At 55.6% G+C, this 26,452-nt stretch overlaps 9 protein-coding genes across 9 annotated transcripts; 5 read left to right on the top strand and 4 right to left on the bottom strand.

Moving 5' to 3' along the window:
• Positions 1–1,987: 1,987 nt before the first annotated feature.
• On the top strand, positions 1,988–2,932 carry ACO1O0_009185 (uncharacterized protein; the record flags this gene model as incomplete). Its single annotated transcript, XM_083198536.1, has 1 exon — positions 1,988–2,932. One exon carries the CDS (start codon positions 1,988–1,990, stop codon positions 2,930–2,932), a length of 945 nt encoding a protein of 314 aa, XP_083046271.1.
• A 559-nt stretch (positions 2,933–3,491) lies between these two features.
• ACO1O0_009184 (P-loop containing nucleoside triphosphate hydrolase protein) lies at positions 3,492–5,864 on the top strand (the record flags this gene model as incomplete). The annotated part of the gene is made up of 2 exons (XM_083198535.1): positions 3,492–5,393; positions 5,445–5,864. The coding sequence occupies 2 exons, from the start codon at positions 3,492–3,494 to the stop codon at positions 5,862–5,864; spliced, it is 2,322 nt and encodes a 773-aa protein (XP_083046270.1).
• Positions 5,865–6,898: 1,034 nt separating this feature from the next.
• On the top strand, positions 6,899–8,416 carry COX10 (protoheme IX farnesyltransferase; the record flags this gene model as incomplete). The annotated part of the gene is made up of 1 exon (XM_083198534.1): positions 6,899–8,416. The coding sequence occupies one exon, from the start codon at positions 6,899–6,901 to the stop codon at positions 8,414–8,416; it is 1,518 nt and encodes a 505-aa protein (XP_083046269.1).
• A 716-nt stretch (positions 8,417–9,132) lies between these two features.
• Positions 9,133–10,391, bottom strand: ACO1O0_009182 (uncharacterized protein; the record flags this gene model as incomplete). The annotated part of the gene is made up of 2 exons (XM_083198533.1): positions 9,133–9,741; positions 9,813–10,391. 2 exons carry the CDS (start codon positions 10,389–10,391, stop codon positions 9,133–9,135), a joined length of 1,188 nt encoding a protein of 395 aa, XP_083046268.1.
• A 1,875-nt stretch (positions 10,392–12,266) lies between these two features.
• ACO1O0_009181 (glycoside hydrolase superfamily) lies at positions 12,267–14,219 on the bottom strand (the record flags this gene model as incomplete). The annotated part of the gene is made up of 8 exons (XM_083198532.1): positions 12,267–12,807; positions 12,873–13,038; positions 13,095–13,392; positions 13,446–13,534; positions 13,599–13,613; positions 13,681–13,793; positions 13,858–14,052; positions 14,113–14,219. 8 exons carry the CDS (start codon positions 14,217–14,219, stop codon positions 12,267–12,269), a joined length of 1,524 nt encoding a protein of 507 aa, XP_083046267.1.
• A 603-nt stretch (positions 14,220–14,822) lies between these two features.
• Positions 14,823–16,573, top strand: ACO1O0_009180 (general substrate transporter; the record flags this gene model as incomplete). Its single annotated transcript, XM_083198531.1, has 5 exons — positions 14,823–14,971; positions 15,027–15,218; positions 15,274–15,407; positions 15,459–16,294; positions 16,364–16,573. 5 exons carry the CDS (start codon positions 14,823–14,825, stop codon positions 16,571–16,573), a joined length of 1,521 nt encoding a protein of 506 aa, XP_083046266.1.
• A 189-nt stretch (positions 16,574–16,762) lies between these two features.
• On the bottom strand, positions 16,763–17,655 carry ACO1O0_009179 (Alpha/Beta hydrolase protein; the record flags this gene model as incomplete). The annotated part of the gene is made up of 2 exons (XM_083198530.1): positions 16,763–17,598; positions 17,649–17,655. 2 exons carry the CDS (start codon positions 17,653–17,655, stop codon positions 16,763–16,765), a joined length of 843 nt encoding a protein of 280 aa, XP_083046265.1.
• A 516-nt stretch (positions 17,656–18,171) lies between these two features.
• GPI17 (GPI-anchor transamidase GPI17) lies at positions 18,172–19,856 on the bottom strand (the record flags this gene model as incomplete). The annotated part of the gene is made up of 2 exons (XM_083198529.1): positions 18,172–19,557; positions 19,608–19,856. The coding sequence occupies 2 exons, from the start codon at positions 19,854–19,856 to the stop codon at positions 18,172–18,174; spliced, it is 1,635 nt and encodes a 544-aa protein (XP_083046264.1).
• Positions 19,857–20,147: 291 nt separating this feature from the next.
• On the top strand, positions 20,148–21,212 carry ACO1O0_009177 (endonuclease/exonuclease/phosphatase family protein; the record flags this gene model as incomplete). The annotated part of the gene is made up of 1 exon (XM_083198528.1): positions 20,148–21,212. One exon carries the CDS (start codon positions 20,148–20,150, stop codon positions 21,210–21,212), a length of 1,065 nt encoding a protein of 354 aa, XP_083046263.1.
• Between the last annotated feature and the right edge of the window lie 5,240 nt (positions 21,213–26,452).

Below are 26,452 nucleotides of genomic sequence, written 5' to 3'. Positions count from 1 at the left end.
CAGCTATATAATAAAGCGGAGGCTTCTACGGCCAAGGCTGATTATCCGTTAGAGGCAACCATGATCCGGATAGTTTAGCCATCTGTGCGCATGACATACTTACTATTTGTATATACTAAATTATCACAAGCCCTTTATTTTCGTTACGCAAACATATTCGAACTTATATACTTCGTAAATCTAGCATAAATTAAACCAGTTATTAGTAAAGAGGGACTTGATTATTCTACCTTGAAATATTTAAATCTACTCCCTACCTTTTTTTTTTGTTTTACTTGATGATATATCTATTTGTATTCCACAGGTACTCAGCCATACACTATCATCGATTTATTGACATTATGATGCTGATTATCATTAGCGTTCCCCTCCCCCCCAGCAAAGCTGCCGGATGGGAGCCTGGACAGTCACAGTTGATACCACTGGAAAAGGGTCTCCCAAAATGTCATATTCATAAATAGACCGAGATGCGGATATGAAGGTCGTTGTAATTATAATATACTACTTCTTGAGAAGTAGCTGACGTCTGTAGCGCGAGAATGCCGGGTCCGAATGAACAATTCCGTAGAGACTATACAACATACGACCTATCTATTAGTCTAAGTAGAAAACTGCCGAGTAGCGCGCACTAGGACCTTCTTGCGCTGTGATCTTGGCTACAGGGTCGGCATCAATGAGCTGGGCGGCCAGCCAACGACATTCCAAATAGAGATCTAGGCAATAGGGATTTCAACCAGATTCTCCGCCGCATATGCGCCCCTTGAACTCCACGGGCTGGAGCAACAACAAAATTCCTAATAGACCCAACGTATACGGCATATGAATTACTGCCTATGTGAGGACATGTATGGAGTAGCCACCTTAGTATTAGTTGAGAGAAAAGTGGGCAGCGCTCCTGATCCCTGCTACTAGTGAATCCTACCGATACTTGATATCCTCTAATAACATCAATACGAGATACCTTATCCTGGATGGCACTTCCATCAATCCACTTGCATCCAATCAAAACAAATGCGTGGCATCCACCCCCAGCGTTCGGCAGTCAAGGGCACCGGGCATCCTCCTCATCCTCCTCGCCAGAAATGCTCACGCTCGACTGCCGCTTCTGGCTCCCAAGCGTCGATCTGCCGTCCAGCTGAAAACCTGATACTAGCCCTGAGAACTTCCGTGTGCTATTCATAACGCGTGCATGCGCTGGATGGTCCCTTAAACAATTCCATATTACCTCTACATGTAGGCAGCGACGTCGACAATTGCTTGTACTCCTAGCGACGCCCGCATGGCCTTTAATCACACAGAAATCCCCCCTTCTCACTAGCCCGATTTACTCCCTACCCTTCGAGCCCTATTCTCCTCAATACCACCCTGCATCTCTGAGATTGGCTAGATTTGGCACGGATACTCCGTAGCCTCATGTGCTCCCGACCCACAATCGCTGTCAGGGTCCGTTTCCCCCAGCGTCCGCTTCGAGGTTTTGGAGAAGCCTCAATCGACCGCGAAAGAACCAAAGCATGTCCCAAAGAAGTAATGATGGCATCGTGCATTTCTGAGACGTACTATGTAAGGTCCGACGACATTAGTACGGCTTGGGGGAATTGCTCCCCAGCATTCTGTTCATTGCGACCTTCCACATGTGCTCAAACTGGACCCTGGAATCCTGGACAGCCACTTACGCGACAACCGAAGGAAGCTCATCCATACATAGTACATGGCACAAACAACACAGCAAATCTATCAACCCAGCACAGACCGGGGTCCCTGAAAACATGGAGGATGCAAAATCCCATCATCACATCCCCTTGTTTGACGAATACTCGCAACTTGTAAGTAGCAGACTCGCCGTGATCGACCAGCTATAAGAGAAGCCTGTATCCCCCCCTCCTGCGTGTAAGTAAGTTCTACATACTAACATCAACTAAATCGTACATTCTTTTAAAGACACTCGCTCCTTTACAAAATTAATATTCTCATTTATAATCCCGCGACTATGCGCTCCACTAGCATTCTGTCTGCGGCTTCGGTCGCCTCCCTGGCTTCTCTGGCCTCAGCCCAGCTGGACAAGCCCGTCATCGATCCCCAATTCCCCGAGGGCGCCCTAGATGAGGGCCTCCTAGATTACTTGGAGACCCCCGATTTTGAGTGGTCGTCATGGGACGAGGGCTGGATTCCAGAGGACTGCAAGTCCATCGTCGAGGGCGCCGGGTTCTCCGCCGAGGACATCATTACCTTTGAGATTACCTACTCCGACTGCCCCAACGACCCCTGGGTCTTCTGCCGCCACCAGGACTCCGACCAGGACGAGGATGAGATTGCCGAGCTCTGGGGAAAGCTTCCCGTGCGCATGCGTGGCTATGTTCGTCACATGGTCTTCCTCCCCGGCGAGAATTCGGCGGGCAGCAGCGGCGACAATGTCCAGATGAACGGCGACCTGCCCATCACCGTTTATGTCCACGAGACGGCCCACAGCCTCGACGGCCACGCCTTCTCCGAGCCCTTCTCCCCCAGCCAGACCTGGCTGGACGCCTACAACGCCGACTCGGCCGTCACCGACTCGTACGGCCAGACCAACCAGGGCGAGAACTTTGCCCAGCAGACCGTGATTGCCCTCTACGATACCATCGTCGAGGGAGGCGTCAGCGAGATCCAGCCCAGCTGGGAGGCCATCTCCCACCAGTTCCACGCCATCATCGACAACATTGGCGATGTCATCGTCCCCGACGGCGAGTGCGCCGAGCGCCTGGAGAACAGCGCCCCCGTCGAGACGAGCCCGTCCGCCCGGAAGCGTCCCAGCCAGTCCACCAAGCCCGACGTCTCCCTCAGCAAGCACATCGCCAAGATCTCGCCCATCCCCATGGGCGACGCGATGCAGCTGACCACGTTCGACCACGCCGGCAAGGCTCTGGGTCGCAGGACCATCAGCCTCCGCAAGTAAAAAAGTGTCACTTGACGAACCAACGTTGCGGCGGGGACAACTTTTGGCTATCTTCCCATGCAGACATACTATACATCGTATATAAACTGAAAACGGCACAATGGAGTGGCCCGTGTGTACGAATAGATTGATAGGTATAATGTTTATGAGCATTTGTTGAAGTCGAATACTATTACTACCCGGACGAGTATAAACCCCAAGTTATCAATAACCGCGTCGGCCGACAACGCCGCCTTGGCGCCAAGCCTCGGGGCGCCAAGCCTCGGGGCGCCAAGCCAATAAACATCAGGGAGCCCGCAGCCACTTCTTCAACTTATGCATGTTGGTCGTGAAACGTCGAATTCTATAGGCAACAAGGTCAATGTTGGTTTGTGTTGAAACATGAGGCTGTGCCTTCAGCTGCCAACGAAAGAGGGACCTGGTAGCATCCTTGCCCAGGCGCCTTTCACCATTAAAAGCCCCAATAACTTGACCATCAGCCTGTCCGTGTCTTCTTCAATATTAAATATACTTCCATTTATCACACGAGATACAGATACTGGATCGATCTCATCTCAATATGGCCGTCTCTCTCGACTCGACCGTGCTGGACCAGCTGAACACAGACGAGGCGCGTGCGCTGCATGACATTAGCGATAATTTGAGTGCCTGCGGTGTTGGCAAGCTCGTCAACCTCCCCCAGATTATTGTTGTGGGCGACCAGTCGTCGGGCAAATCCTCCGTTCTTGAGGCCATCTCCCACGTCCACTTCCCTGTTGAGGGTGGCCTCTGCACCCGCTTTGCCACCGAGCTGGTGCTTCGCCATGCTAAGCAGACGCGCGCCGACGTCAGCGTCAAGTTTGCAGACAGCTCCAAGCCGTCACATTCCTTCCAGCGGGTCGGCTTTAGCGAGGAGGACCTCCCAGAGATCATTGCGGAGGCCAAGGAGTGCATGGGCTTTTCCCGCTCCGACCAGGGCTTCTCCAAGGACGTCCTGCGCCTCGAGATTCAGGGACCAGGCATGTATCCTCTGACCTTGGTTGACCTGCCGGGTCTCTTCCACACAGAGACCGAGACTCAGACGCTGCAAGGCAAGGACACGGTGGAGCAGCTCGTGGAAAGCTACATGCGCCGGCCCAACAGCATCATCCTAGTAGTCGTGGCCGCGAACACGTCCCTCGCCAACAATGCCGCCCTGAGCAAAGTCAAGTGCTTCGATCCAAACCGCGAGCGGACCCTGGGCGTCATCACCAAGCCCGATCTGCCCATTCCTGGTTACGCAGATGAGACTACCTACGTTCGGGTAGCAAGCAACCGGGAAACCGCCAACAAACTGAAACTCGGATGGCATGTCCTCCGCAACAGGGCCGAAAACGAGCCAAGTCTGGACGCCCGGGACGACATTGAGGAGCGCTTCTTCCAGAAAGGGGCATGGACGTCCATCCCCAAGCAGGATCTGGGCATTGCCAACTTCCGCAAGAAGCTCAGCAGGGTCATGTATGATCACCTCCGCACAAGCCTCCCTGGTGTCGTTGAGGACATTGAGAGCAAGTTGGAATCCAGCCAAGAGGAGCTAGATCGGCTGGGCAAGTCAAGGTCAACCCCAGAAGACATGAGGTCGTTCCTCCTGGGCATTGCTGGGGATTTTCAGCGGCTGTCCAGAGACGCCGTCTATGGACGGTATAATGACCCTTTCTTTGGGAGCCTAGACGACGAAGACCGCAAGCTGAGGGCACAGCTCCGCAATTTCAGTCGCGTATTCGACCACGTACTACGAACCAGGGGGTGTGAGCAGACAATAGTACGGGGGAGCGATGACTTCGTCTTCGACACCGACGTCGATCTCCCAGAGTACTTGACAAGATTTCTCGACAGGTATCCCTACGATTTCCAAAAACCCCCTCAAATCTCCGGGCAGGAACTAGAATCCCAGCTACAGCGACAAGCCTCGGCAAACCAGGGTCGAGAATTCCCGGGCTCTCCCAACCAGGAGCTCGCTATTCAGCTGTTCCAGAAGCAGGCGTCACCATGGCGGCGGATTGCCGAGTTCCACATTGAGCGCGTCACCCTCATCGCCAAAATCTTTGTCGACAGCCTTTTTGAGCACATTGTGGGGAGCCCCATGACCAACAGGACGGCCGAAAAGATACTCACCACGTGCGTGGATCCATTCTTCCGCCAGAAGGAGATCCTCCTCAAGGGAAAGCTACAAGAGTTGATCCAGCCATATACCCAGGGGTACGCGCTGCCCCTAGACGCCGATCTACACTACACCCTGAACGAGAAATCCATGACGCGGATAGCCCACCGGATCTGCGGCTCTATCAAGGACAAGTATCCAAGCCTCTTTGCCAATGATGGCCAGGGCAAGGTCAACCTCACTCGGGACATGCTCGTCGACTGTGCCGTGGACGAGGAGTACTTGGACGATGATGAGTTTGGCACAGACAAGGTCGTAGACATGATGCTCGCCTACTACGATGTAAGTAATTTGTCTCCTGTTTCAACTTCATGTGCTTTAACTGTAGCTCAGATCTCACGTCGAACATTCACCGACAACGTTGTCAATCTAGCCATTGAGAGCTGCCTCGTCCGGGATATCCCTGAGATACTGACCCCGACTAAGATTGGTTCCATGGACGACGAGAGGCTAGCAGAGCTGGCGGGGGAGTCGGAAGAGACCCAGACAAGAAGAGAAAGTCTGGAGAGGGAGGTCGCCGTCCTACGCAAAGGCCTTGAGAGGTGCCGTCTATATAAGCCGCGGGCTGTCACAGGTAAGAATATGCTCCAGATGGCCATTCCACGCACAAGGGACAGAGTACTCACAGCCACATCCATGTCTAGCTCTCCCTCCATCTCAGTTGGGTTCCTCCGCCCCACCAGTGCTACGTCCTGGGTCAAGTTCGAGATCAGGCCCTTCTGTATCGGCTTCCAAGTCTGTTCCAGCAGATAAGAAGTCTAGTCCACCGGCTTCCAAGCCTGTTCCAGCGGATAATAAGTCTAGTCCACCGGCTTCCAAGCCTGTTCCAGCGGATAATAAGTCTAGTCCACCGGCTTCCAAACCTGTACAGCCCAGCCCACCTACGGCTAGCATTTTTGTTCCCTCCAACCCCACCCCAAAGAAGATCTTGCCCAACGGCGAGACAAAAGCAACTCCAGCACCCACAGGGCTCTTTGGAACACCAAGCACCTCTTCGAGTACTCCCTCCCTGTTCCAAAACCACGGCAGCTCAAGCTTTGGGGCGCAGAACTCCATCGATTGGGCTTCGGCAATGAAAGGCAATCAAAGGTCGAGCTCGCCCGCCCCATTGTTCAAAAGCCCACAGCGCAACCCATAATGCGAGCATGGGGTTACAGGGTATTCCAGAGAAAGCTCCGATGCAGTGGAAGAGTAGGGTTAAGTCCGGCCCATCTGGCTTCTGATCCAGCCAGTACCAGAAAACATGAAATACAGCTGAGCATACTCTAAAAGAAGAACCGTAATATATAGTGGCCCCCTTTGAAGAGACATATTCTAAGGCCTCTCTAAATGAAATAAAGCGCTTTTAACCCATCGCAAATCTCGCAGCACCGACATTAGATGTGCCTGACTGTACCTAACCAAGGGTGTGCTCATAAAAGATCGTCATATTCTAGGGTATAAGATCAAAGAAACGAGGGGTCCCAGAGATAATTGGCGAGTATCGGGGTTTGCACGAAGTATGTAGGCATCGATTGTTAATCAAGATGGGTTGATTGAACGAAGATGAACGTCGAGTGTGTGCACGTGTGGATGGATGTTGGAGGGGCACGCTAACACCACGTGACTCGCTCCCTTCCGAGAACGTCCAAATCTTGAGCGCGATGGTCCCACGACGCCATCATCAGACGATACGCAACACGCCCATTGCCAGGCACCATTGGTTCTCCAAAAGACATGGAGTAGCCTTCCGCCTTACCCATAAGGAGTCGCCATGTACATGACCTGGCACTCTCATTCCGGCGACAATGCGGCCCCCACGAATCTTCAGCGCCCGCCCTGCTGAGGTGCGACGGCTGCTCCAGCTTCCGACACAGCGAAGATGTATGTCGGCGGCCACGGGGAGCTTCCAAGCCCCGCGGGGCGCTGCAGCAGCTGCGTGTGGCAGCAGCTTTTTCCTCTCCAACCGAATCTTTGACCGATCGACGTGTCTCGACTCCATCATCCGCGATACTCCTTCCCGCCTAACCTCGACATCCTCCACATCCTCCACATCGACGACAGCCACAGGCGCCACCACCTCTACACTACCCTCATCGCCCCAATTGGCTTCCGAACTGCCTCCTCATCGCAGACGACAAGCCCGCAAAGCCGCCGCCGCCGCCACCGCCGCCGCCGCCGCCGCCGACCCGGAACTCCCCCCTGACGCCTCTTCCATCCTCACCTCTCACGCCGCCGCCCACCCCTCGAGCTCTCTCCGCCGCACACTCTCCGCCTTCCTCTCCCTCTCTAAACCACGCCTTACCGTCCTTGTGGTTCTCACGGCTATGGCTCCCTACGCCCTCTATCCCGTCCCCGAGATGCTGACCCCCAGCATGACCGAGACGCCCAGCCTCAGCCCCCTTACACTACTCTTCCTCACCACCGGCACCGCCCTATGCTCCGCGAGCGCCAACGCCCTCAACATGCTCTACGAGCCGTCGACCGATGCCCAAATGTCGAGGACGCGCAACCGGCCCCTCGTGCGCCGGCTCATCTCGAAGCCCAGCGCCGTCTTCTTCGCCCTCCTCGCCGGCGCAGCTGGCGTGGGCGCGCTATACTTTGGCGTGAACCCCACCGTCTCCGGGCTCGGCCTCGCCAACATTGTCCTCTACGCAGGTGTGTACACGCCCCTCAAGGCCGTCACCGCCTTCAACACCTGGATCGGCGCCCTTGTGGGCGGCATCCCCCCCCTGATGGGCTGGGCCGCCGCCGCCGGCGAGGCCGCCACGCGCGACGGCTCCTGGCGCGAGCTGCTCCTTGCGTCAGACGGGTCCTCCATCGGCGGCTGGGTCCTTGCCGGGCTTCTCTTCGCCTGGCAGTTCCCGCACTTCATGTCCCTCAGCTGGGGCATCCGCGAGGAGTACAAGGCGGCCGGGCTGCGCATGCTCTCCTGGACCAACCCCGCCCGCAACGCCCGCGTGGCCCTGCGGTACAGCCTCGTCTTCCCGCCGCTGTGTCTCGCCCTGTGCGCGGCGGGCGTCACATCCTGGGGCTTCGCGGTGACGAGCCTGCCCATCAACGGGTGGCTCATCTGGGAGGCCGTGCAGTTCTGGCGCAAGGAGGGCCACGGGGGCAGTGCCCGCGGTCTCTTCTGGGCCAGTGTCTGGCATCTGCCGGGTGTCATGATCCTGGCGCTACTGCACAAGAAGGGCATGTGGACGCGTGCCTGGCGGAGCATCGTGGGTGACGATGGTGAATGGGAGGATGACGAGCTTGAGGAGATGGCGAGCATGACGGCCGACAAGGTCGCGGAGAAGACGGCGGCGGTCACGCCGCAACGGTGATGATGGATGTGCTATCGGAAGGAGGGAAGAACCACTGTGCTCTTTACGTCTCCTTATTACTGTACTCTTTGTGTACTTGTATCAAAATCTTGTCCAATCTGGCGTGCCAGGAGGTCAAACCTGGAGCCGTCACCAGCTGTAAAGTATCTCTAGATGGAGGGGTGGGATATCGGAGGAATGTATGCATCTTTTGAATAGACGGGATCCACATCGAGATAAATCGCAGCTTGCATCCTCAGACCCCTTTCTTTCCTCGTCTATAAACTAGTAATAGTATACAGAGTATCCCTCCATGCTGCCGAGGTTGTCTTTCAAGCAAGCAAGCGACCAATCCCATAAAGATGAGAGAAGAATAAAGAAAAAACGTATCATTATGCATCATGAGAGACGGAGGCCTGGAACCCAACCCATCTCATCAAACCCCCTTGCTGCGCTCTGGGAGTACTAGGCGTGAAGTCAGTCTTGTGGGGTAAACCCTCATCCCCCTATTTCCCCCCATTGAACGCAAACGCCCAAGCGCCAAACAGTGCTTCCGTAGATCCCATGCAGTGTGGCCGAAACAAAATCAAAAACCCGAGTTGGTATCACCACCCCAACGACAAAGAACCTCACCAAAAAAAGAAAGAAGAAGAAGAGAGAGAAGAAAGAGAGTAAGAAAGAAAGAAGCAAATCCATTAGGCAGTTGGCCGTTGAAGAAGGAGTCTCGGGAGAACTCCTCAAAGCCCGCCGCCGCCACCTGGCCGGTTAATAATGGAGCCGATGCCCATGTCCACGCTCGGTAGCCGCTGGCCGTTCATGTAGGGGCTGCTGCTCTCGCTCGTGCCGCCCCCGCCGTTGGCGTAGGCGCTGGTAGTGGAGCTCACGCTGGACGAATACCGGTGGTGGTGTTGGTGGTGCTGGGCGGGAGCGCCGCCGTAACTCCCGTTGGGCAGGCCGAACGAGAGGTAGTGGCTCGTCGCGGGGCCCGCGCCGGCGGCCAGGGCCTGGAGTTGGGCGTGCGTATGCGACTGGAGCTGAGGGTGGCCTGGCTGGGGCTGGTGGTGGTGATGTTGCTGTTGTTGTTGGTGGTGGTGATGCTGGTGGTGGTGGTGGTTGTGCGTGTAACCGGCCGAGGCGGCGGACGAGGCCGAGTGGGCGCCGCCCGAGGAGCTCGTGTCGGGGCTACTGTACGATGCGTCTAGTTCATCACCAGGGGTCAGGCCGATGCCGGAAATGCCGCTGTCGTCGTCATACCCTGTGAGAGGACCACCAGCAGCACTCTGGCTCTGGTGTCGCGAAGCCGCGCGGGCTGCGCTCTGGATGTTCTTGATGCCGTTGGACATGCACTGCGCGAGAGATTGGGTCAGCAAGGGACGACACGGCTGTGCAAGGCAGGGGGCTGGAGTCTTATATATACCTTTTGCTCGACGACGTTCCACTTCTCGCCGGTCCGTGCGGCCAGCCCGCTCCAGATCTCCTTGCGCATGGCCATGTACTCCTTGGCCAGGCGTTGGAACTTGCGCGTGTCCCAGTCGTCGGCGTCGCGGCGCTCAGCCAGGCGCTCATGGCGCTTGCGGCAGGCGTTGGGTGTCTTGGAAGGGAAGTAGTTCTCCCTGATCTGGTTCCAGTTGAGGCCCTGAGCGCGGGCGTGCATGAGCTGCTGGTCGTCGTGAACGGTCCAGGCACCGGAGCTGGGGCGGTGGGACTGGGGCAGGTGGACGGTCGGCGCGGTGGCGGCCGAGTAGGTGTCGAAGGATGTTTGCGGCAGCGGCTGCTGCTGCTGCTGCGGTGGTGGTGGTGGTTGTTGATGTTGTTGTTGTTGCTGAGGAGCCAGCTGCATGGAGGATGAGGCTGATGACGAAGGCATGTTGAAGTATTCGTTGCTGGGCATGGACATGCGTGGCTGGGGGTACATTGGCGAAGGGGCCAGGGAGACACCGAGCTGCTGGGGGTAGGCGTTATGAGCCCCGCTGCCTGCTCTCGTCTGTCTCGTCATGATGGTGATGGTTTTGATGTGAAGAGGAGAATGATGTATCAAGAAGAGAAAGATGAGACGTGTGTTTGACCAAGCGCCAGGCACTCGGATGGTTCCGAGTTTCAAGTCGGCCGAGGGGCAAGTAAGATTAACAACAACGGGTAGATTGCGGGCAAGGGAAAGGGCCAGGAGAGCGGCCAGATGCGGTCTCTAGAAGTGGTCCTCGTAGGGTGGATATGGAAATACTGAAACGAAACCGGCGGCGAACGACAGTAGAAGATCCAGTTGACAGACGAGATAGGAAAGACCAAGGAAATGAGACTCAAGGAAAAACCAAGGAAAGGGAGAAAAGGGAAAAAGGAGGTCTCTGTAACTTGGCCTCGATCAATAGCAAGGTATCTAGAGAGGGAAGAAAAGCAGGCCGCAAAAGTAGGACTTGTGCCTGCTTTAAAGATGGCCGGCCATGGGAGACGCCGAGGAGGAGAGACAAAGACCAATCTCGCTGTTGGCAATTGCCAGGCTGAAACACAGGGTCTAGAAAGTAGTGTGAATGAAACGGGATCCGCGTATGTAAAAGACGGAGCGACCCCAGAATGGGCCGACGATATTGGTCGGACCGGCCCTCGTCCGGAGTTGGGCGGTTAGAGGCTGGTCGAGGGCGCCTACGGGGGGGGGATCGGAGTGTGTGGGGGGAGTTACCAAAAGGGGGAGATGGACAGAAATGGACAGAAATGGACAGGCACAGAGGGCCGCGTGGGCGGCTAGAGTGGCGGACGGGGGAAACGGGGCAAAGGAAGTGTATACGCGCCCCCAGGGTTGGCTGCCATCGGCGTGGGACGATGGCCGATCAGGGACCAAGGCTAGCTAGTTGGCCCGACCAACATCTACCAAAGATGGGGGACGTGCTATTACGCAGTGTACATAGTACGGATACCGAGTACGGCACCTCTGCCCGGCGTCTATGGGCAAATAAAGAAACACGGAACAGATGAAGGAAGGCAACGCGCATTGCATTGCATGGGGATGGGCGAGATGGAGTACCGAGATTGGCTCCGGCACCATCTGGAGGAGCATGTACACCTGCAGATGGGATCATCGCAGATATGCAGACGGATGCAGACGAAAACAGAAGATGTGCATGTCTCGCAGATCGGTGCTGTCGAAATAGACGCTGTGCCAGCTGTCAACAGGAAAACCGAGAAAGTGGTTGTTGGGAGGGAAGAGAGGCACAGGAGACGGGGAGACGGGGAGACGGCAGATGAAAGTCGATGGGGTGGGGCAAGGCGTGACAGATGATTGGCTCTCTGCCTTGCGCAGGCGCGCGTCTACGGCACGGTACGTACCTGCCACCCGCTACCAGCCGATATGGCTAGCCATTTATAGATTAGCACTTCGATTTCAGTGGCCAGACGAACGTCTGCCCGGAAGTACCACTCCACCTGTTCCCAGCGGAAGAGTACATGTCACTCAACAGGCATCCTTCCATCACCACTTAGCCAATCCCAGCCAACGTGCCAGCGCTGCCAGCGCTTGCAAACTATCCTGAGCGGATCATGAAACGGGACCTCTTTATAGATTTGGATCAGGCGCGAAGATCAGAAGCTCCCCGATCTGTACAATTTATTGTGGGCTTCAGCGTCGAGGGCCCGACTCCCCGACCCTCTCGCCACTGCTAGATAGTATGAAGCTACCCTAGACCCTGGCTTATATGTATATACTACTGAACCTGTTCACGATAAATAAATGGAACAATAAGAGCAAGCAGATGTTTGCTGCGGGAAAATATCCACTTACCTATTATTCAAAATAATTCTATTTGGTTTTAATACGGCCATTTACTGTCAAATGACCAGAACCTGGGCTCCCAATTGGCATGAAGCCCCATGACCTGCAACATCAAGCCTTCCACCGCAACAGCGTTAGAGAGTGCCTTGGAAAGGTAAATGGTCCCTTTCCATCCCACGCACTTTCCTTGATGCCCACCTCCTGTTTCTCCTGTGTATTTACCACACCGACGTCACTGCCGTTCACGGTAAACACCTCGACTTCACCACCCCCAACGCCGGCCTTGATATCCGTCTCAAAGTCCTCCCGCTCATGGATATTCACCACAGCCAGATTCACCCACCCATCACCATCCAGCGCCGCACTCACATCCAGCCACGGCGTGTCCACGGCGCCCCGGATCCAAGCCGGGTGTGTTCCACCCCGGTACTCGCCGGCCCGGAGGCCCACATGCACCGCCGACCCGCGCATGTACTTGCTGTAGAGTAGCAGCGGCCACCACGTCGTCTGCTTGACGAGCCCCTCGGGCGTCGTCATGAGCGGCGAGATGACGTTGACCGACTGCGCAATGTTGGCCATGCCCACGTGCTGCGACTGGCGGACAAAGACGTTGAGCCAGACGCCGACGGCGAGGGCGTCGGATAGGGTGTACCTAGAACCATCGTCAGGATATATTATGGCGGTGAACTGGGGGGGTGTGCATGATGGAGGATGTACTTCTCCTCGGCGCCCTGGTCGCCTGGTGCGCGGGCAGGATCCCAGACGTTCCACTCGTCAAAGCAAATCTTTTGCCGGCGTACCGATGGAGGTACATTGTTCTCGATGCGCGCGAGATCGATGAGGCCGGCCGTGATCTGGATGGCCCTCTCGGCCGACCTGGGAGCTGCGCAAAACTCAGTATGGACTTGCGCCCGGGACACAGTGTTGACCACCACCTACCAGTCGCATTTTCAAGGTGGTTCCCACTGGCCGTGTAGATGTGAATGCTGTGCATGTCGATCAAGCTGGCCGTCGTGCTGCCGCCCAGGCCGTGCAGGTCGAAGCGCACGCATTCCTTGAGAACGTAGGCGTCCCATGAGCTGTACCCCGTCTCACCGCACAGAATGAGCTGGATAGACGGGTCAAGAAGCTTGAGGGCCTTGGCCCACTGGTACGCCTTATGAGCATAGGCCTCCTTCGTTGCTTGCTCGACCTGCCACGGGCCCCAGACCTCGTTGCCAAGCGCCCAGTACTTGACCTGGGTGTGTCAGTAATACAAGACGATATGCAGAAAATTCATGGGGGACGCACTCTGTAGGGTTCTTCACGACCATTTTTGCGGCGGAGATTGGCGTAGTAGGTGTCACGGCTCGAGTTACAATATTCGAGCCAGCCCAGAGCTGTGTAAGGCGGTCAGTAGGTGGCGTCAAACGTGGACTACCAGGTATGAGTTGTCTGGCCCACCTTCATCAAGAGTACCTGTATACAAGTCAGCATCCCATATCGATTCACAAAATCCATGACCTTGTGGTTAGGAACGACATACCGGTGCCAAAGTTGAGACAGAGATAAGGCTCCGTACCGACAATCTCGCACCACTGGAGGAACTCATCGGTACCAAACTCATTCGTCTCAGTTCCGATCCATGCCAGTTCAGGTCTGCAAAATGATATAAGACTCAATCCCCAAGGCTAGTTTTTTTTTCAACAGGAAGGATGCCTACCTCGCAGGCCTGTCTTTCCTGGGCCCAACGCCATCCAGCCAGTGGTACGTGGCGCAAAAGTTGCCACCGGGGTATCGCACCACGGGGACCCTCAGCTCCTTCATGGCTTCAATGACATCTTTCCGGAAGCCGTTCTTGTCAGACAGCGGGTTTCCGGGGTCGTACAGTCCGCCGTAGATGCACCGCCCCATGTGCCTGGAGAGATGGCGTGAGTACATTATCCGTGGACATGAGGGAGGGAGGGATCAAGCGCACTCGGTGAAGCCACCGTAGACATTGTCCTCGATCTTGGAGATGACTAGGCTGGGGTCGACGGAGATGGAGGGGCGCTCGTCGTCACCGATTCTGGTAAAGGTGGTCATGGTGATGGCATCGGTTCACCCGTTACACAACTTACAAGTGACTCGAGTGCTGGCAAGTCTGTCGGAGATGATCAGGGTCACAGATTCACAGGTTCAAGTGGCTCAATATCTTTCATATCGTCTGCTTCATCCCTATAGCCGACCCAGTCGGATGGGTATCGAGGAGTCCGAGAGCGGCTCAGACATGAGTGGTGCACTTTTGGGGACCGGCGAGGGCCAGTCTCTGATTGGGGCGCTTGTAAGATTCCCGGCGGTCAAGTTCTCGGCTCTAGAGCTAGGATTCAATAGCTGGGGTCTCCGTATTGTCAGGCATGTTCCGTTGCCAAGCCCCCCGCAGCGTGTCCTGACATGGCGCGGAGAATCCCTGGTTTCGGGGATGCAATTGCTCCGTCGAGCAACGGCCAAGCCGGTCCGTAAGGAGTATCAACGACCGAGGAGCCATGATGCCCCAACGATAATAATTCAAATAGTAGAGCCATCGGCCAGCAAGGCACGCGTGAAGGGTCCCTCTCACAAGTCCATCCGATCCGACTCTTCGTGGAGCCTCCAAAGCAGCATCACTAGTTCACCACTCCGTCCTGGTGTTCGTCGAGTCTGCCCGCTATGGCTCTCCCACCCAAGTGGTACCAGTTTCTGGTCTCCGTCTTCGCTTCAATCGGCTCCTTGCTGTACGGCTATGATCTGGGTGTCATTGCCGAGGCAATTGCGTCTCCCAATTTCAAGCAGCGCTTTGGAGATGACTCCAAAGAGACGTGAGCACCCGTCTTGGTCCCCGTCCAACCCCCCCAACTGACGTTTGGATCACAGCGGCGCTGTCGTGTCCGTCTTCACGGGCGGAGCCTTCATAGGCGCGTTCCTAGCCGGCCCTACGAGCGATCGACTTGGCCGCAAGCTGGCTATCCTCATCGGGGCTGTCATCTTCTGTCTGGGCGGTGCCTTGCAGACCGGTGCGCGTAACATCGACTACCTGTATTCGGGACGAGCCCTGGCCGGTATTGGGTAGGCACTTCCACGTCGCGACAACGTATAACAATAGCCTTGCTGATTGGAACAGGGTCGGTTTCACCACTATGGTCGTGCCTATGTACCAGGCTGAGCTCTGCCACCCTAGCATCCGTGGCCGTGTCACGGCACTGCAGCAGTTCATGCTCGGCATCGGCTCTCTGGTGGCAGCGTGGGTCTCCTATGGTATGTGCTGCCCCTGAGAACACCACGACACCCTGATGCTGACCACCCTAGGAACCTTCATCGGCTTTGAGGACAGCGACCCCCGTCAGTGGCAGGTCTCGCTGGGCATCCAAATCATCCCCGGCGCCATCCTGGGCCTGCTGATCCTCCTCTTCCCCGAGTCGCCCCGGTGGCTCATCGCCCACGGCAAGGAGCAGCTGGGTCTTGCCACGCTCGCCAAGCTGCACTCCAACGGCAACGAGAACGACCCCTGGGTGTGCGCCGAGTTCCAGCAGATCCAGGACTCGATCGCCTTTGAGCAGGAGCAGGGCGCCCACTCGTACATGGAGCTCTTCACCGACCGCAGCTCCTTCCGACGCCTGTTCCTCGCCTGCGCCATCCAGGCCAGCATCCAGATGACGGGCGTCAGCGCCATCCAGTACTACTCGGTCTCCATCTACGAGAAGATTGGCATCGCCGGCGACGAGACGCTGCGCTACCAGGCCATCTCGAGCGTCCTCGCCCTCGTCGCCCAATTCCTCTGCATCCTCTTCGTCGACCGCACCGGCCGCCGCTGGCCCCTCATCCTTGGTAACCTGGGCAACATGGTCACCTTTATCATCGCTACCGCTCTGCTCGCTACGTACCCGCCAGGTACTCCCGGTGGCAGCGGTGCTGCCTGGGGATTCATCGCCATGACTTGGCTATACAACTTCTGCTTCAGCGCCACTTGCGGTCCGCTATCGTGGATTATCCCCGCCGAGATCTTCGACACCAAGACCCGTAGCAAGGGCGTGTCAATTGCCTGCATGGTGTCCTTTGCCTTCAACACCATGATCGGCCAGACTACCTCTGTTGCGCTCGACGATGAGCACGGCATTGGCTGGCGCTGGTATATCGTCTTCATTGTGAGTGCCTCCCTCCCCCCCTTTTTCTTTCTCTCACGCTTCATTGTTGCCATGCTGACACAATGACAGGTCTGCAACTTCACCAACGCCATCTTCTTCTGGGCTGTCTTGCCCGAGACGGCCCACCGCCCGCTCGAGGAGATGCGCTCGCTCTTCACCGAGGCGCCGTGGTTCGTCCCCACCACCGACATGTCCAAGTTTGCGGCCGTGGACCTGGAGCGCCGTGTCGAGGAGGTCCAGAACGAGCAGGCCGTGGCGGGCAAGGATGTAGATGTATGAATGCTGGAGGGATGGGGGATTCAGGGGTGGGTCCGTAGCGCGATTGTTTCTGTGACGATGGGTGTAACGAGGCGTTTGGAAATTGTTCGTATTGAATGGTGGTCTTGCGCCGTTCCTGTATACCTACAATATACGTTCTGTATCCCTTGATGACCCCGTTGAGTTGAACTCCACGATGAACCAAGCATCTTACCCGACCAACTCCTTGGCAAACTCATCGACCAGGTGTGTCATGTGCCCCAGGACGCCCTCCTCAATCCAAAAATGCCCGGCACCCTCAATCTCTTTTCCGTGGAAATTGGACCCCTCTGGACTTTCCATCCGGGCCGTCCAGGCACGCAGCTTCTTAGCAGACACAAACACATCCCCGTCGCCGTACACGGCCAGCGTCGGGTTCTGCCGCAGCTTGGCCTCGGCCGCCGCATCGCCGGGGGAGCGGCTCATGGTCGCTAGATGCGTAATGATGCCCTGCAGGGGCGATATGAGGATGTAGGCAGGACGGGGCCGTACTAGGTTGGGCACCGCAGAGAGGGCTACGTCTGGCGGCGGAGGATGCCGAGGAGAACTCCCGCTACCGCGGCCAGTAGAGTCACCACAGCGATGCCGCGTCTTCGCCATGAAGTCACGCACGCCTTTGCGTAGCTTCTCCTCAGCGTCGTCGACCGAGACGCTCCTCCGGCTGTCGTGGCTCTTCCTAGGGCTCCCACCCTCGCCGACGCGCAGGCTCCTCCGTACCGCGTGCGAGTGCATCAGGTCGCGCTGTTGCAGGGCTAGGGCCTCGGCTCGCGAGCGGATCTGCCCCGCGTGAGAGGTGGGCGGGGGCGTGGCAAAGGGTGCCAGCATGGCTGCGAGAGGCGGTAGTTGCGTCGTGATCATGGCGCCGTAGGAGTAGCCGGCGAGGAGGAGGATGGGGGCTTTGGCGTCATCGGGCCGAGACGCATCGAGGTGATGGATGTAGTACACCAGGAAGCCGACCATGCTGGCGTAATCATCGCGCTCGGGCCTGGCCGTCCACGAGGTTCGCCCTGCCGAGTGCCCGGCGCCTCTGCTCAAGTCAGACACCGACCGCTATTACCAGTCATGCTGCATCCTGCGCGCGTCCAAGTCCGTACCTAAAATTGAAGATCCCTACAATAAAGCCCTTGCGAAGAAGCTGGGACGCGGCATCCACCACAATTGGGTCATCGTAGCTCCCGCCTAGCGGCGCGTACGGATGCGCGACGACGGTCGCGTGTCGCGGACGCCATGTCGTCGCGAGGCTGAGGGGATGGTGGACGCGACAGTCAAGAATGGTGCCGTCGTGGATGCTAGGCAGGGTGAATGTCAGCGCGGGCTCCGGCAAGTGCATCTTCTTGCTGCCAGAGGCATTTTAAGGAAACTAGGAGACTGGAGGTGTTGGTGATGAAGCTGAGGGGAGCCACGAAGTTCGCCATCTATATTGGGAGCTTGAATTTTGATGGTTCAGGCCCGACGTCATTTGCCAACAAGGTAGACTGCATTCGGCTCAGCCAACACTTAGAACACCGCTTCACCGGGATAAGAACCCTAAAATAGTTTAAATGAGTACGCTGGTATCGTGATCTCTAAAATAGATTCTACTATTGCTTCTTCTTCTCCTCGCTCTCTTTGGCCTTTTCCTTCCGCTTCTTCGCCCAGTTCTTGAGCTCCTTGATCAGCCCCAACACCAGCGGTACACCCACCGGCCCAAGCAGTGGCAGATAAACAGCCACCTTGTGCTCGTCAGGGAAGTACAGCTGTCCTACCATACTCTTTTCAAAGAAGGCACTCTCTGCCGCCTCCTCTGCGATGCGTGCGTGCAGCAGCCCCTCGTGTCCTCCTAGGTTTCCGCATGCAAGCTCTAGGTGGTGCATGCTCGTGGCAACTCCGTCAGCGACCGTTTTCGGAATCGAAATGGACGGGAGAGAAAGGGACAGGCGGGCGAGGGATCCCAGAGTCGATGTGGACCGTAGTAAAAGGTCTGCCGATCGGATACGGGCAAGGGTAGACAGCCTCAGAGGCAGTGATCCCGTTTGCGGCGTGCCCAGAAGGGTGAGCAGGTGCCCGCCAAAGGTAAGCATCGCCTGTCGTAGAGTGGCGCTCGAGACGTGCGACGAATTCTCGGGCGGGGGGAGCAGGTAGACGCTGCCCCATTGCGGAATCAGCCACGACTGGGACGTCTGGCCCGAATCCGAGTCCGAAAGGCCGATGGTTTGATTACCGATAAAGACGACAAAATTGACCGTGGGCGCGCCGCCAATGGACGGCGACAGAGGCCACTCGGCAGCATTGATGAAGGAGGCCAGGTCTTCTTTGTTGAGTACCCGCGACTGAACCCCTGGCGTCGCGTACAGCTGCAGCTGCGTGTCAACAGTGAAGTTGTGGACGGGCCTGAGCACATCCAGAAGGGGCTGGATATACTTGTCCACAGCCTCCTCGATATCCCACGTGTTGGGTGTCGGACCGTCGGTGAATAGGGAAAAGGTCAGATGGTAGGTAGGCGCGTCGCGAAGAGATCGGGTCGTCCGCTTCTCCAGTTCTTCGATGGCAGCTGGGGTCAAGCTCTGAGGCCGTACGCCAGAGGACATGGACGAAGTGGACAGGAGGTATGAGATGATGGACTGCTCCTCGGCAAAGGTGGAGCGCAGTTCGTTGGCAATGTACGTCGCTAAAGGAGAAGAGGCGGAGTTGGGCGACGGGATCGCATTGGGAGGATATGTAATGTCGATGGCGGCGGAACGGGGGTCTAGAGAAGCGGTCATGGTGTCGTCGGGCTTGAGCCGGATGGCCAGAGCCAATTCAAGGTCGTCTGGCTGCGCAACGCTGTTGTCGCCCTTGGGCGCCAGTTGGAGTCGCAGGTGGTGACCTGAGAAGTCATTGAGGTCGTCGAGAGCGTGCTGGGTCAAGCGAACGAGGTGCTGGGCTTCCTGGTCTTGCAAGGCCTCTGCCTGGACTGCGATCTGTAGCGGGAAGACGGGTCGGCAAGCCTAAGTCGTTAGATTAGAGGAACGGACGTGCAGAGTGTGAGTCTGCTCACCTTTCCTTCAGCCCACTCGAGCATGCCATCAACAGGGAGGTTGGCGCGATAGATAGTCGTCGTTGTCCACCAGATGGGCAGGCCGAGGAGCACGACGATGAGCCAGAAGGACAGGACAATATACGACCGTTGGCGCTCGTCGGCGGGCTTCTCGGGAGGAGGCATCTTGTATCCGGGCTCTGCCGCGGGGCTGGCTGCCGGCGCAGCGCCCTGCGTCTTCTCTGATGCCCCCGAAGCCATCGAAGCCATCGGAATGGTCTGAGTCTGGGGAACGCGGGCGTGGAGCTGAAGGTTCACGGCGTGGCGCGGGTAGTTGACAGTTTCCAACAGGGGTCCTCGTTTTGTGGCGCATGCGCCGCCGCCCTGGCGCCCCAGGCACCCACCTGACGCTCTGTGGCTGGTGAACTTTCCCAACCTTCAGGCTGTTCATAAGAATCATGACAGCTGTTCTGCCCTTCTTGCTCACCGAGTCTCCGACCAGGAAGATCACCCCCCTGGCCCGCGGACTTTGTCCCCTTGCAAACCCCCTCATCAACCATCATGGACTGGTACAAGCGCGTTCAGACAAGCGTACTCTCTTGGACGCACGGAACGCCGCTCCCACAAGGCGACTCCCACGCAAGTGTCAACTTCCAGTCGTGGCACTATTTCGACCCTGATGGTCAGCAGTGGGCTCCAAGCCGTGCGGACGCCAATTCCAGCAATAGTGGTACCCAGGGTCGAAATAACGATATGCCGGAGCTTCTGACGCTGTTGACATGGAACATTGACGCGACTTCGGCCAGGACAGAAGACCGCGTGACCGAAATCGTTACCTACACCTCCCAGGTGCATCCCAAAGTGGATATCATATTCCTTCAAGAGGTTTCCAGGCCAGCCTTGGAGCAAATTCTAAAGGACGAGCGTATCCGGCGATCCTGGTTCTCGAGCGAATGCGATGACGGAGCATGGGGCAACCAGTCTTTTGCAACCATGACTCTGCTATCTAGGCAACGATTTGTCTCGACTGGTTCAGAGGCAACACTGGGTAAAGCTCGACTAGGACCAATCTGGAGAGTATCCTACCCTAGTCGATTTGGTAGAGATGCACTCTGCTGCGATGTCTTTGCTCCTTCGCTCAACAGCCCTCATTCTCTAACCCGCATGCGGCTTATCAACGTCCACCTGGACTCGCTGCCCATTAACCCTTCCCATCGACCTCAGCAGGTCTCCATTATTTCCAGATTTTTACGCAGCGCCGGCCGTGGCTTGGCCGCTGGCGACTTCAACCCCGTTCTAGAGGAAGATGAGACCCTTCTAGAAAGAAATGGATTGACAGATGCCTGGTCAGCTCTATATCCGGAACAACCTGGGTACACATGGGGAACTGATGGTAAACAACCATTCCCGCCAAATCGGCTTGACAAGGTCGCGCTTTTCGGATTGCGACCTCACGAAATCAAGATTGTGGAGGCTAAGCGACTCAACAATTTGGAAGCCCAGCCGACAGCCCAAGTCGATACGAGCCAGCCCGAAGGTCAGCCGAGCGAGGATCTGGAGAACAACCCAACCTTGAGCGACCACCATGCACTGCTCTGTTCCTTTGCTTTAGTGGGAAGTAACTGATAACCCTCTACCGAACCAAACGCCTATGGAGTCCTTACTCTTCCTATGGCGCTATATTCGACCCTGTTTCATGATGGCGACCAACGACTTAACAAACAGAACAAATTCCCATTGAGCCTAAGAACAGGTTCCTCTTGCTGCTCCCAATTTCCATGCAGATATCCACGTTCTGTGTTGCATTGTGAAAATTCGCAGTTCGTTAGCCCTTATACGAAGAATCAATCTTCTGCCATTCCTTCAGGTCTTGGAACTCTTTGACCCAGGCCTTCAGCCCGTTTGCCATATCGCCTTGGAGGGTTTTCAAGCCCATCGTTTGCCTATTTCTGATCATCAAGTCTCGAATGGATGTAATATCCGACATATCCCCATGTCTTTTCGCACTCTTACGACGAGTCTCGTTGTTCCACGTACTGAACTTCAACCTCAGAAGCTCCGGAGCAGAGAGGAATGACAGCTTCATCTGGGGCCCAAGTTTCACCAATTCGGCGTCAGCTACCCTGGGAAAGGCAAAAAGGCCCGCAAGAACACCGTCGACCTCGACAAAGGAGCCACTCGATTCGACATAGAAATAATACGAATCCTTTGGAAGAACGCCGGACCTATCTTGGATGAAGGGCGGTCGTCCGAGGATGTCGAGAAGGATACCGTACCCCTCTTGCCCAGAGGGAACCGCGATGTCAATGTCGGAGGTTGTGCGAGCCGTCATGCCCACATTGATGCAGGCAAAGCCGCCTAAGAAATAATACGGGACATCCCTTTCTGAAAGCTCATGGTGCAAATAAATTGCACATTGGTACAGGTCGCGCTGCGGCGGCGCCGGGATGGTCGCTAAAGGCTAAGTCAGTTCATTTTCCTGGTCACAATCTTCCAGACATGTCTGCCTACCCTTGGCGCCATCCGGCGTTCTCACTTTCAAGGTAGAGACGAATCGATGGAAGGCCTCCTGAGTGCGTTCTGTTGAATATTTAGTGCCCCCTCACATGAGGCAGGTTATTGGAAGGAGAGCCCGCCTACTTTCTAGATCTTGCTGAGAAGTATTACCAATCATTGTTATGTTAAAGGTGTAGGCGAGATGAGACAGGAGGTTGTTAACATGAACTTTGGTGGGAAGAGTGGAGAGAAAGGGTGAATCACGTCTGAAAACTATGAGTAGAGCTAAAGATCGATCTTCTCATGACTTATACAGCCTGAAAACCCCTACTGGGAGAATTTCTATTTAAAACTACAACTGGTTATACCTGGCATGTGAATCGGGACAGGCGGACGGCAGCTGGTGGCGGTTACATTGATCGAGTACTACCATGTAATATCTGTACAGACACTTCGTAGCCAATTGCTCGGTGCCTGTAGACGCTGCCTGTAATAGCATATCTGAACCAACATCAACAGGCACATGCTTGCCCAATTCGTTGATCAACCCAGCCGCACAGCCAGCCGCCCAGGCACCCCCTCCCAAGCTCCCTTCACCTGCCTCAGGCCGTCCTCAGGTGGGTCGGGGTGGCCCCGACCCAAGTACGAGTAGGTTCTTGGTCAGTGGCCATCGACTCATCATTTCGAAGTACGATTACCTTGAGAGTTTTCAGGGAGAAACCCGCCCGCCTTCGCCCCAACGCAACACCAGACACAAATGGATCCTGAAAGGGACAAGGGTCTCTCCATACAGAGCCCTCAAATTGAGGATGCGGCGAGGCTTGCGACAGCACTGCAAGATTTTGGTATCCCATCCGCCCTCTGGGGTGTGAATGCAGCTGGGTGTTATGGAGGGGGCCTCTGCCCACTGGTATGCAGTCTACACTTTTATCAAAACGGAGATGACACACACAGCTAACAAGAACAATTGGTAAGGATATAGAGATTGTAATCAACCAGACCGACCAAGTGAAGGCGTTTGACCTTTTGCGCTCCCTCGGATGCCAACCCTCTCTACCCTCTGAGGAGTCCCGCCGCCTGGACGATTTCCAAGAATGGCGAGAGCTAGCGTTGAATCATCAGTACCTCGACCGACGGCGGTTGCGCATCTGCGTACCTATCTACGAGCTTCCGCGCACGGGAGATGAAATTAACGACTTTTCTCTTCCATTCGTCATTGTCTATTCTGCAGAATTGGTAGGGTTGCCGCCGGTTCCCTCTCTAGCACAAATCACCTCAGCCCCACCAGGCGCGCAAGACGGGACAATCCATCAGGGCTACGTCGTTGTCAACAGCCTTCCTCACTTTATTCCTGGACCACCCGAGTCGCTTTCATGCCTTGTTGTTCCCGAGTTTCAGCGCCTTATACAGTCCGAGATGCACGTTCTGCTACAGCACGCGGACGACCCACCAATCTGGGGCCAGCATATGGCCCAGCTCTCAGAGCTAATCCACTCACACAGCTGCACAAAGGGTATAGACTCACTGGGTGAAATTGTGCAGCCGAGATTTCTCAGGTTTGCGCAATGGGTTCAGTCTGATTTACGTGGCCACAGCGACCGGGAATCCTTGCAGAGTATCCGGGATGAGTATCGAGAAACGCAGGGTGACAAAGGCCGTATGGTCGAAGCTGGATGTAGCAAAGGGCCACTGGTCCATGGCGTTGCTTACTTGTTTTCCTTCTTCGATAGAATTTTTAGTCTGGTCAGGGTGCTTTTTGGCATGGGAACAAGGAGTCAAGCATGAAGGATTTCAGGTTTCTGGAGATGGGCCTTAAAACTTGGTGGTATTTACAGTTGTAATATTTGCCCTGTGGCGGATACTAGTTTAGCCATAAAATTCGAGCGCTTGTTGTTTCGAACTTTAGGTTCCCCTCCCTTGTTTACACTAGTTTCTCTTACACAGCGAAGTCGTCGTAGGCCGCTATGGTAGCTGGGAGGCAAGAAAAGTAGACATCAACTCCTATAGCTGCGACTAGTTGGATAAACTCACGCAATAATGTTTTATTCTACTGCATTTAGTCACGTTCTCACCAGTGGGCAAGTCTCAGCTTTTTCATCAACAAGAGCTTACATGTACCTTCGGAAGGTCCCTCCCTACCTGCTGCCTTACCCGTGATTGATTGTATTGTAATGCTATATCTTTAAAGCCGGCCAGCGGCTGTGTGATGTATACCTACCTAGTCCCTTTTACTACTATACTAATTCTAGTCTGGTCACAAAATTTTGTTGATCATTCTGTTGGCAAAATCATTACTTGGGGCTGCGCCTTTTTGAGACCTGATGCATACCTGGTACCTTATGTGTTAACTCTTGATACAAGAGCAAAGGCATACCTAACTACTAGTAGTAGGTGCCTACCTGGGTCATTTTCAGACTTGGGTACCCAGGCAGGCACCAAGCGTAAACAATTCTGGGGTTACTCCTTTGTGGGCTGAGAATACTCATCCCGCTTCCACTTGAAGTCCGTCGCCTACACACTGCAAATACGCGCAAAGGAGCTCCTACAACACAACAAGCGTGCGACCTGTCCGAAAGTATTGCATTCATTCATTGCATACCATGCGCTACAGACCTAAGACCAACGCCTTTCCCATCAAGCACTGGAGAAAGCTGTGGAATAACATACCTAATTTTGAGCAGCTCCGAACACTCGCCAGAACAACAGGACTCGTGGCCATTGACATGGAGTCATATTGCCCAGACCGGTAAGACGCATACTCCAATATCAGCGAATTTGGTATTGCATACTTACCTCCGATTGCGCCTAAGCAACTAGCCCTCACCCCATCACCACCCTCATTAGACGCTCTCGTGGAGCACTTCCCTATCCAAAGTCACAGCATCCGCGTCATGGACCGGAGACGCACAGAGAAGCACCGAGAGGAGTATCGCTACGGCACGGCCAGATCCCAGTTCGTGGCCACAGACCTGGTGGAAGCCACTGCCCTCGCCATCATTAGCTCCTTCACCAAGGAGATAAATGGAAGCCACTTCTCATCAGATTCAGCGTGGGGCTGGAGTTCAGGATTCTTGCCAGGCAGTACCCTCAATTTCTCACCGAGTGCTTATCTGCCTGAACAAACGTGCAGGAAATAGTCTACGACCTTTCTAAGACTGCCTTCTTGCCGGGAATGCGATATACTCTCACTGCGCTTGGCTACAGAGACGACCGCGTGGCAGTCTCGCGGTCTAGGGGGAACATTCATAGCGCCGGTAATAATACTGTTCGCGTCTTTGCCGTGCTGTTGGACCTCTTTGCCTTGCCACTGCCCACAGACCCAGCCGCCCCCTCCTAACGGTTGAGCAGCATGGACCAAGAAGATTCGCGAGGTTCACCAACGGGGCCGGGGTCGTTCTCCGTAAGTATTGGTATTCGAAACCAGGACCGCCAGAATGTTTTCCCTACGTGGCCAAGGTCGAATCTCGCGGTCTTGCCCCGCGGGCAGGGCTCGGGGCTCCGTCTATGCGCAATCACTTTATTAGTTACGGACCTGTTGCTGCCGGTATATTGAAAAGCCCTACCGGTGTGAGCTACTATCTTTGCTTCCCCAATCCTGAAGCTTTGGAGAGGTTCATTGCAGACATTGAGGGGAAGGTGTCGAAAGAGCTCGATGGGGTCGTCTGGTCAGCCCACGGCGGGTCAGTAGCGCTTATGGGAAAGAATGAGTATATCGAAAAATACAAGGGGAGGAAGTACTCGTAAGAAGCTAACGCCATAAGGCTCAAGAGGCAGAAGAAGAAAGCCAAGAACGACCTAGATGAGGTCGTTGATGGTCTAAGTTTCAATGAGTAAGGTATTATACAATGTCGGGCAGAAGGAGGGGTGAGTCAAAGTTGGGGTCGCTGCAGGCTTGCACCTTGCAGACTGCAGCAGCAGAAGATCGTCTCAAAATGATGGTGGACAGCCTCCCCGACTCCGCACCATCCGCCGAGGTTGAGCTGTTGAGCTCCAACAGTCCTAGGCCACCGCCGTAGTTCCCGTTAAGGAAGCATTCCAAGCACCGCAACGAGCATTTTCAGGCGGTCAAATGCAGTCAGCATCCGCCTTTTGGGAAACACGAAACATTGCGCGTATCAGGTTACTGTGCGAAGGCTTGGTTGGCTCTAGGGTTGGTTTCTCCGGCTGATGGAAAGCATCAATACCCGCGACAGGTGTTGAGCGAAGATCCAGACCAAATTTCATGTTTCGAGGGAAATACGGATACTAGTCGCTGCAACGGCGCTGCAAGTCTTCAACAGCGAAGACTGTTTTGGGTATGCGGTTCGGCCAAGATGCGGGGTGGCAGAGCCACTGGTGCCACCATGCCATGCCAGGGCTCTCCACTGGCG

This window comes from Amphichorda felina, assembly GCF_050947745.1.
Source record: "Amphichorda felina strain 45539 chromosome Unknown scaffold_9, whole genome shotgun sequence".
NCBI classification, from domain to species: Eukaryota; Fungi; Ascomycota; class Sordariomycetes; order Hypocreales; family Bionectriaceae; genus Amphichorda; species Amphichorda felina.
Note: the sequence above shows the minus strand (reverse complement) of the source record. Positions and strands in the feature narration are given on the sequence as shown.